At 30.3% G+C, this 10616-nt stretch overlaps 1 protein-coding gene across 1 annotated transcript; it reads left to right on the top strand.

Moving 5' to 3' along the window:
• Positions 1-2427: 2427 nt before the first annotated feature.
• LOC108339380 (transcription factor MYB14) lies at positions 2428-7742 on the top strand. The gene is made up of 5 exons (XM_017576516.2): positions 2428-2560; positions 2717-2846; positions 3612-3700; positions 4409-4442; positions 7655-7742. Exons 1-5 carry the CDS (start codon positions 2428-2430, stop codon positions 7740-7742), a joined length of 474 nt encoding a protein of 157 aa, XP_017432005.2.
• The last annotated feature ends 2874 nt before the right edge of the window (positions 7743-10616 follow it).

The raw sequence follows: 10616 nt of genomic DNA, 5'->3' as shown, positions 1-10616 counted from the left end.
TGATTTCTGTATAATTTCTACATTTTATTACTCAAATACATTAAATAATGATAAATTTTGTAATTAAAATAATTAATTACTATAGTGACTAATTTATATATTAATTTATAAACAAAATATTATATATAATTTAAATAGTTTTTGTTTCGGTATAAGGTTTGGGGATGTTCTACGCTCAAAACACTCCATGTTGTGCCGAAGACAGGGCAGACCTTGAGGACCGGACGGACGTTGAAGACTGGACGGGCCGCATAAATACCTCAAGCGCTCCAAACTGTGGAAGATCGGACGGTCACCTGTTTTTTGGGGACTGGACGTGCTGGCGAAGACCGAACGGGCTCTCTCCTCTTCTTCGTATCCCTGTTATAGTATTTGTTCTCCCTCCTAGTTCTCCAAGCCGGGCGGGCGGGCACCTGTCAAAGACACTTTGACGCTCAAGTCAGTAAAGTGACCGAGTGATTATTATAGCAAGTAGAGCATGTATTATGCAACCTGGTCTGAAGTCATACCTGAGACCTTTATTTATAATGATTGTAATGGGCTTTTACCTTTCTTGGGCCTGATGATGGCTCAATCATACCTTAATTTTCATTAGGGGCTTTAATGAGCTATTACTGTTTATAATCTAACTATGCGGTCGGCCGAGACGGTCGATCAATATGGGTGGTCGGCCTGGTCGGCCAGAGTTGTTGGCCTAGTGGCAGCCTAAGAGGAACCGTTCGGCCTAGGAATAGCCGTTCGGTCTGGACCATGTGGTCAGACAGGGTTGTAAGCCTGGTGGTCGGCCTAAGAACCGTTCAGCATATGGGGTAGGGCGGACCGTACAGTACAGTTTCTATTATGAATAAAAAGTTATAATTAATCTCATTGATAAATAAAATAATTTCTATTATGAATGATTTCTAAATTGATTATTAACATTAATTATCAATGTTTTAATTATAAAAACTGGTCTCTAATTGAAAAATTAGCTTCTATACATATTTTTAGTTAAATATTATTGATAATTAAAATATCTTTTATTATGAATAAAAAGTTATAATTGGTTTCTAAATTTTAATTCATAAATCAATAATACTTTTTTGTTAATAATAAAGACAATTTTAAATATTTACAGTTGTCTTAATTAATATAATAACTAATTATTTTAGATATTAATCATTTTTAGTCTATAAAATAATGTCACGCAGTGAGTATAATTATTAATTACTTTTTATTTCTAAATTTAGTTGGTATAGAATGACATTTTTTTTAATGTATACTTTATCCGATAGTTAAACTGATCTGTTTGTTTTACAACCGAAAACTTTTCTCTTTTATATATATTTTCAATGTGATTTGATCCTTTGGTCTGTTTTAAACAATTCGAATTTTAAGAACTAAGAACAATATATTGAAATATTTAAATATGAGAGTCTTCGTGAGATGTAACTGTGTGAAATTAGAAGTTTTAAATAGTGTTATAAGCTGCTGCTAATCTTGTTTTCATCAAAGTCAGTTGGATAAATCCAATGCAGATGTTCCAATAAAACAACTTTTAATCCTTCATTTAAATACATCCAATGCAAATATTTCAAAGATAATGTTGAGTCAAAAATTGTACAGGAAGTCTTTGCACACAGTAAAATGTTTATGCATTGCCTTTTCTTATGGTTTATTCATCCACTTTTGACTTTTCTTTCACATCTTTTCTTTCTTTTGTTTAGTTCCTTTTCAGTTTTTATTTCTGAACTTGGGTCTCGGATATCAATCACTTTGCATTAGTGAAACACTTCCTTCATAAACTCTTAATAATCTTGTATTCTATTTTATTAAGATTGTGTGAAAAGTTGACATTTAATTATGCAGCACAGGTTTCCATTTTCAATGTGTTTAAACTGGGAAGATTCATCTCAGGTTATATAACATATACTGCCACTTAATTTGCATAACCGAAATTCCAAGTCATCAATAAAAATCCATTTATAATAAACTCTTTCTTTCTCTCAGTCTATTTTTTATTTTATTTTAATCACAGTCAAGTGATACTTCAATTAGTTTATGATCCATTCAATCTATAATAAAAAATTAATTATTTATGCAAAGACTCTGAAATTCACATAAAACAATATCATGAAGTGGTATTACTTACACAGAATACATGATTATCCAACAATAAAATGACTTGCTGCATTCACATCTATATATAATTTATCCGTGACATCAGGAAATGGAGAGGAACAACATAATGGTAAACAATTAGTAAATTAATGCGTGGACCTTGATTAGGTTTTGGTCCATTTTTTAATCTATTTTAGGGTTGTTTAATTTAGGGAACTATTAGATGAAACGCGTTTTAGTTTATATATAATTCCCAAAGAAATTCTGAAGACTGTGCTTCATAAGTTTTCTGGGAGTCATTCTAAAGCCTAATCTTTACTTATAAAGATGGTAAGAACTCCTTTCTATGACAAAAATGGAGTGAAGAAAGGTGCATGGAGCAGAGAAGAAGATGATAAGTTAAGAGCTTATGTTCACACTTATGGTCACTCTAATTGGCGTCAACTCCCCAAGTTTGCAGGTATTATTCTGTCAGATCATGATCATCGATGTTTAGTTTCAGTTTCATTTTGATTTGTATCATTAATGACTCTTTAACTGTACAGTTAACTGATGATTTATAATGGTAAACATTCTGATGAGGTTTGAACGTTGCTTTTGTATACTTCTGTTGCAGGTTTAGCAAGGTGTGGGAAAAGTTGCAGACTTCGTTGGTTGAATTACTTGAGACCAAATCTAAAACACGGGAACTACACCCCAGAGGAAGAAGAAATAATCATCAGATTACACCAACAATTTGGAAATAGGTATATATATGTCTTTTCAACTTTTAGAATTCATTCAAAACTTCTATTCTGGGTTCCCCAGATCCATGCATATTCACGATTTTGAGAGAAATTCCAGATTTCTGACAAAAAAAATCATTCCAATGTTTTCTGCTTTCATTAGATTTCATTACTGAAAACTATCAAACAATCAGATCATGTCTCCATGTTTCTCATACTCTTGTTTGACTCTATCTTTTGTGCTTCTTTCTTCTTGTACATATGATTAACATGAATTTAGGAAGATAAGTGGATATATTTCATAGATTAAAAAGTAATCTTCAAACTTAATTTAATTTCATAAAACTGATTTATTAGTAATAAACTGTAGATCCCAAAAACAATAAATTTTATTAGTATAGATTGAGGATGACTATGATACTATATGTGAAAAAGATGACTTTAAATCTAACTTAACTTTAATATACCAACTTATAAATTGCATTTCCTTATATATATATATATATATATATATATATATATATATATATATATATATATATATATATATATTATAGATTGATCTTCGTATATTTAATGTTAAATAAGTTTAGAACTGGATTCAACTTATACATGTGATTTAAATTTAAATTTAAAGTAAAGTTTGCACCCTCTAATATAAATCTACCTGAATCCTAGGAATGTGATGAGACTGAAGTGAACCTTAATGTAAACCTGATATATAGAGTTATTGTTGGATGATATGTGATGTTTATAGAATATTAATAAATGGTGTTGACCTGATAGATGGTCCTTGATAGCTGAAAAACTTCCTGGAAGAACAGACAACGAGGTAAAGAACTATTGGCACAGCCACCTGAAGAAGAGCTTGAAGAGAAGTGAAATGACAGCATCTGAGCTGAAGTTGAAGGGAGGTGATAACAAGAGTTTTGAAGGAAATTTAAAGGAGAGTGGTGAATATGAAAATTCTGAAAAGCTAGGAGGCAATAGTGGTGATGATATCTTCCCTCATATTTTAGAAAGTTCATTGGCCATTTCCGCAGAAACACCAGAAGGAGACAACTATACGCTTATCACTGGTGCTGAAGAAGATGGTGTTCCTCCATTGCTATCATACAAAGAATTCAGCGGCGATTTTTGGTCTGAGCCGTTCCTTCTAGAAGATACTATTCATACTTTTAAAGATGACATTTGCACTGGAAAAGGAATGGCTTTGTTAATTCCAAACTTCGATGCTGCATATTTCTTGTAAATCATTCTTAGAGATTGCCTCCCTTTTTCGAAGAACGTTGCGACCATAAATATTAAGCGGGTTGACTTTCGTTTAATTCGAGCATTAGTGTTTCTTAATTATATGGGATCCTATGTAACCATGACAAGTGTCTCACTTTATTGTAATTAATATATATGGTATAACTCATTAGGATAAAATATCATTGTACTCAGTATTTACAGAAATATTTTTTAAATAAATGGAGTAAGTACTTTATATTTTGTTTGGAGATGGATACCTCCATTTTATCTCCAAGATAAAGAGGATTGAGCTATTACTATATAATACCCAATCCACTCCATCCTGACATATTATAATAATAATAATAATAATAATAATAATAAGTTACTCTTAATTTAACGTTTTACTTTATTTTATGTTAATTAATAATTCAGATTAATGAAATGATATATACATTTTAATTTTTGTCTTATGAAAATATAAACATTTTGTTATGTACTGTGTCAATATTATTACTGTTGTTAAAGAGATGAATTTTAAACCTAATTCAATTTCACAAAATTTTATAAACTCGTTTTATTTTTAGTTGATGTGAGACTTCTAACACACCCCTCACTCCAAGATATTGATATCATCTCGAGTATGAGACTATACTTTAATGGATAGTTCGATAATAGCTCAATAGTGGATAGAACTAGAAGTGAATTTTAAGCTTAACTCAATCTTACAAAACCAGTTTATAAGACGACTCACTTATATATTATAAACTGACTTTATCTCTAGTCTAGTTGATGTGAGACTTCCAACAACTAAAGTTATTCGAATATAGAAAAAAAGGTATGGAAATCTTCGTTGTTAAAAGATTCGCATTTAGAAAATATTATTCTTTAATTATATATATATATTAGATTTAGTTTCATTTTATTGTTTATACAGTCCTGTTATTCTTTTGTCCATTAATAATCTCCAATTTTTATAAAGTCAAATAAATATGTACAGCCTAGTAATAATTTTATATAAAATAAATTATATTTAAAAATTATTTACTTGCTATCCATCTAAGTCTAGACTAACCTTAACTAATATAAATTATTTTCTTTATCATTATTAATATGTACTAAAATAAAAATAAAAATATTTTGATTTAGGGATATTCTTATTTAAATAAGTAAGATAATTTATATTGTCTATTTTGTCTGTTGATATATTTATTCTTTATGAATATTAAAGAAACCGATAACATTAAAAAGCAATTATAGAAAGAATTATCTTATTTTGCGAGGAGTAATTGTTCTCTCACTCTTCAAACTTTACACTTTACTTTTCACTCTTCTCTTAACAAAGTATGTATAGTAACACAAAGTAGTTATACAATAATAACAGTTATCGCACTTCCAAGGATAAAATCATAAGATATGTACAATAAAAAAAATATACGTTTGTATTTTATTTTTTAGATAATCTTTTTTAAAAAATAGTTAAATTTAAATAAATAATCATTTAAAAAGATAATATAAATAAAATATTTATTTGAATTTAAAGAATAAAATTGAAAAACAAATATACATATAAACAAAAAAAAATCCTTTACATATAAAGTATATATCTTGTGTAATATAATAACTTAATTGATTAAATAAATACTTTTATAATTGAAAATAATTATATCATAAAGTTATGTTTAAAATATTTTTTAATTATGATTTATATTTAAACGACTTAAGGCTACAATTTCAATATTATATTTAAGTACTTTTAGAGTTTTATTTGAACAGTTTAATAGTAAAATTGCAATTTCTTTTAGTATTTGGTTTTGAATTAAGAAAATTATGATCACAAAAACAATGATAATTGTAAATAAAAAATGATTTTTTGCTTTTATACTGATGCACGACGTAATATTATATTTTATATGTGTGGGGATTTGGTAATCAAAGTTTCTTTATACTTAGTTTTTTATTATGTTCATATTTAATCTTAAGATTTAATTTTATTTTATTTTTACATTTTTTATATGGTTGTTGAGTGGTATAAAGACAATAAAAAATAGTGATTTTTTAAAGAAAAAATGGTAAAAATGTTGATTTCACATATCTATGAAAGTTTTATAGCAAACATGCCTATGTACAAATAATTCAAAGTTAAATTTAAAACATATAAATAAATTAAAATAGAAAAGTAAAATTGTAATCTACAACAAATATTTTTAATTTTAAATTATATAACAAATAAACATGAAGTTGTTTAAGGTTTTTAGAACTTTAAAATGTGGTAATTATGCTACGTCTTCTCCAAATTTATATTCTTCATATACGAAGATACATTACATTCTGCTATTGTTAAACTTCCTATTAGTTTTACTGCTGGTGCCACACATAGCATAACTGTCATATCCCAAGAGAGATACCTCATTCAAACGTTGACCATTTCGGATTGAAGGCCAGGGCTTGAGGCAGGGAACTAGGATATGGACCAGTTAAGGACTTGAAGTCCTTGTTGGGTTCTGGAAGGGGCGTAATGGTCTCGACAATTGAGACCAACCAAAGGTGAATAACAATCAGGAGGAGCCGAAAAGATTAACAACCTCTGAAAAGGTGGTATATATATATATGGGCTAGGAGAAGTTTGGCCAAATATATCAGTGGGGTCATTGACAATATGCTCTGTTAAAAAGCGTCCATAAGCCTTCTTGTCCCATGAAATTTTAGCTGCAAAATCAGTGTCGTGGGGAAAGCAGCAAGGTGATAGGTCTCACCCCACAACCTTAAGGCTTGTAATAACAACAATCTCAAAGAGGGTTGGAGCGTATGGCCCACAAGGCAGCTCCATTGCATTGAACTCCTTGTTTTAGAGAGGAATAACATGGTCAGTTGAGAGAGGTTGTGTTGAGTTCCAGAAAATAAAAAATACTTATTTTCTTCAATTCGTTCTTGTAGGCAGCATTAACCCTATCTAAATCTAACCATAGTTTTTTTAGTCGATGGGCCGACTCAATAGATTTTGGTAACTTGACTGCAAAAGTCCAATTGAATCCTTGAGTGTTGTTGATGAGATTAGTTTCGTTAGAGCGAGGAAAGTTAGCAAAGGGCTCCAAACAAAAAGTGTTTAGAAGGTCTTCGAAGCAATAAGTAGCGTTAAAAAAGGGCTGCAAAGAAGAGGAAGTGTTTACAAGGCCCCGGAAACAGAGTAATAAGCAATTGTTGTAGAAACTCACAATAATAAAAATAAAAATTATGAAGAAAGGTTTTTCGAAATGTGTAAATTCATTGTTTTTAAAGATTAATTTATGGTGTGTTACACATATCTTTCAAAATCCAACGATAATTTCTCAAAAATTCTAAAAATATCAAAACTAGCCAGAAATTCTAAAAAGAGTAAAAAAATAAACAGAAAATGTTATAAGAAAGAAAAGACAGAAAGGAAGAAAATAAAATAATGAGAGGAATTGTATTTTGGAATAACCACAACAAATGTACTATTTATAGAATGAAAAAGAGATGAGGAACGACCCATGTTTCTGAACCTGCAGAACAAACCACACCTTATGGTTTCAACAAAAGTCGTTTACTGAGAATCCCACTCCTGAGCCTTGCAGAGAGGATTTGACCAAGGAAAAGAGGCGTTCATCAAGCAACGTGAATTCGTTGCTTTCGGAAATAGACTTTACAATACAAGTTTTATAACAATTCCCCACATATTACAAAAAAAAATGAAACAGATAGAGAAGAAATATTCTAGTTTTCGTAAGATATAATGCATCAGAGTTTGGTATAACAATCTATATGAACTAGTCCTACATTGAGAAACTTAACACATAGTGTAGTTGATATAACAAGCTATATAAACCAATGACACTTGACGTGTCTTAGAGGTTTATCAATCATAACACCTCTCACAATTCTTGCTATTATCGTTGTGTTGCGCTTACTAAGCCATGTGTGTACCTAATATTCATGAGTGCTCTAGAGATCATGCCAAGATCTCACGTAAGCGATCCCACTTGACACTCATATAGGTGATTTCATCAAATGTATGATGCAAATCATGCAAATCATACACCACCTGTAAGGAATATGAAAATCATTAAAAACTTTTTTTAAACTAAAATTCGTTCACCATCGCATAGTATTTTAATTACAAAGTTTAATCTCTCAATAATGCAATCTCTAGCACTTTCACACACACACACCATAGGAATGGACATTACTAATTAAAACACTAGTGCAAAAACAGCGTATAACATCACACGTTCAACGTCTAACCACTGAATTGCCAACATTAAAAATGACCAGTGAAATTTTTGTAAATAGATGCAATTGTAGAACGTCAAAGCCTCATTCAATTCGACGTTCTATGATCGTAATTATTTAAACCAGCGCGTTATTCTCTTTCTTCTTTCTTTTAAACTACCAATAGTACGTCGAATCCTATAGGGGTTCGACGTAATATTTGTCAGTGAGAAGCCAAAGAGTCACCCTTTTTAATTCCTTTTTCTTTGTTCTTTTAAACAACAAATAATATGTCGAATACTGTAAGTGTTTCGACGTATTATTTGTCAGCCAGAAGCCAAAAAGTAACCCCTTTTTAATTCTTTTTTTTAAACCACATATAATACGTCGAATTTTGTAGGAGCTTCGACGTATTATTTGTCAGCCAAAAATTTCTCCTTTTTAATTTGAACGGGAGATTGAAAATTCATTCACTTTATCTTAGCGTGTGAGGCTCTCTTCTCTTCTCAAACTTTTCTCGAACGAAGTTCGACGACCATCACATGTAATCTTTCTTTCATTTGATACAAATGCATGTTAATTAACTACCACTAGTGGAAACACTTTATTCCGACGAACCCACCTTTTGAAGGTTAGTTTTCGTTTTCGTTTTCGTTTTGAAGAACTTATTTGTTGAACTTGTTTGTTGCTGTTTTTTGTTGAACTTGTTTGTTTGTTGTTATTTGGTTGATTTTGGTTGTTGTTGTTGTTTGATTGAACTAGTTTGTTATTTATTATTGTTGTTTGTTGTTGATACTATACTACACGTTCATAGTTCATGCGTTATAAAATACCAAAAACTGAAATTTATTGTTTTTCTGCTTTTCAGGTCTCGTAGAGTTGTAAAAAATGATTACAATTAATTAAAAAAAACAAAAAAAAAATCTTAACGTCGAAAATTAACAAAATTCGATGTCAATTTGATTAATGTCGAATTTTTTTAATTCGATGTCAATTTAACGTCTCCCGATATGACGTCCACCTCAAATTTGACGTGAAAGGCCAAAAAACAAGGACGTTATACGATATTTTTGTACTAGTGACTTGTTTTTACCCATATGCACCTTATTCATGGGATTTCCAATCACAAAGGTTGGGTTATCATCACTTGTTTGTTTACAAGTGACTTAAGTCTCATTCCCTTATTTCAAAGATCATATTTCTTCCCAAGGATTTTATTAGATGATATGCTAGATTTCGTTTTGACTTCACATAATCAATGAAAATGGTTCTACTCTTTAGTAGTTGCTACACTAAATTTTGTCTCAATTGTATATGTTTGTTCTTTCCATTGTAATTCTTGTTATTAGCTATAACTATTCCGATTGACAACCATAATATATTGACACCATAGGGTTGTTTTCATTCCTAATGGAATGGTTTCTAAGAAGTTTCTCAATCACTCAACCTCACTATTAGTCAACTTAAGAGCAACAAACTCATATTCTATTGTTGATCTTGCAATAATTGTTTGTCTGGTAGATCTCTATTTAATCACACCACCCGTAAGGTTGAATACATAATCACTAGTGGATGTTGTCTCATTTGAATCAGAGATTTAGTTAGCATTACTATACCCTTCTAGTACAATGAAAAATCCACTATATTCAACAACATAATCCATTGAACCTCTTAAGTATCTCATAAACCTTGTAAGTGCATCCTAGTGTTTCTGATTTGGACATTGAGTGTACCTACTCAGTCTACCTACTGCATAAGCAATATTTGGGCTAGAAAAACTCAATGAATGCAGTAAGCTCCCAATTATCTGAGGATATTGAGGCTGGGAGATAAATTCTCCTCTATTTTTCATTAATTTAGAGTTAGCATCATAAGGTGTACCCACTAGTTTGAAGTCATAATATCCAAACTTCTTAAGAGTTTCTTAATGTATTATTCTTGGGATAGTAATATACTATCTCCCTTCCTTATAATTCTAACACCTAAAATCACATTGACTGCACTCATGTCTTTCATTTCAAAATTGGATCCTAGAAACAATTTAGTTTAAACGATAATTTTATTGCATGTATTAAAAATTAACATGTCATCCACATACAAGCATATAATGACACAATCACCATTTTCAAATTTATCATTAAGTGAAAAACCATCACATAGCAATACATTGTCATGTCTTTCATGTCATTGTTTTGGTGCTTGTTTCAACCCAATACATTCTCTTGACTAGGTACAACACACCCTTCAGGTTGAGTTATATAAATTTCTTCCTCTAAATCACCATTCAAAAAGACAGTTTTAACATTCATTTGGTGTATCACTAGCTTA

The sequence above is a fragment of the Vigna angularis genome, chromosome 5 (assembly GCF_016808095.1).
Source record: "Vigna angularis cultivar LongXiaoDou No.4 chromosome 5, ASM1680809v1, whole genome shotgun sequence".
Lineage (NCBI taxonomy): Eukaryota > Viridiplantae > Streptophyta > Magnoliopsida > Fabales > Fabaceae > Vigna > Vigna angularis.
This window is presented reverse-complemented; position numbering and strand designations above follow the sequence as displayed.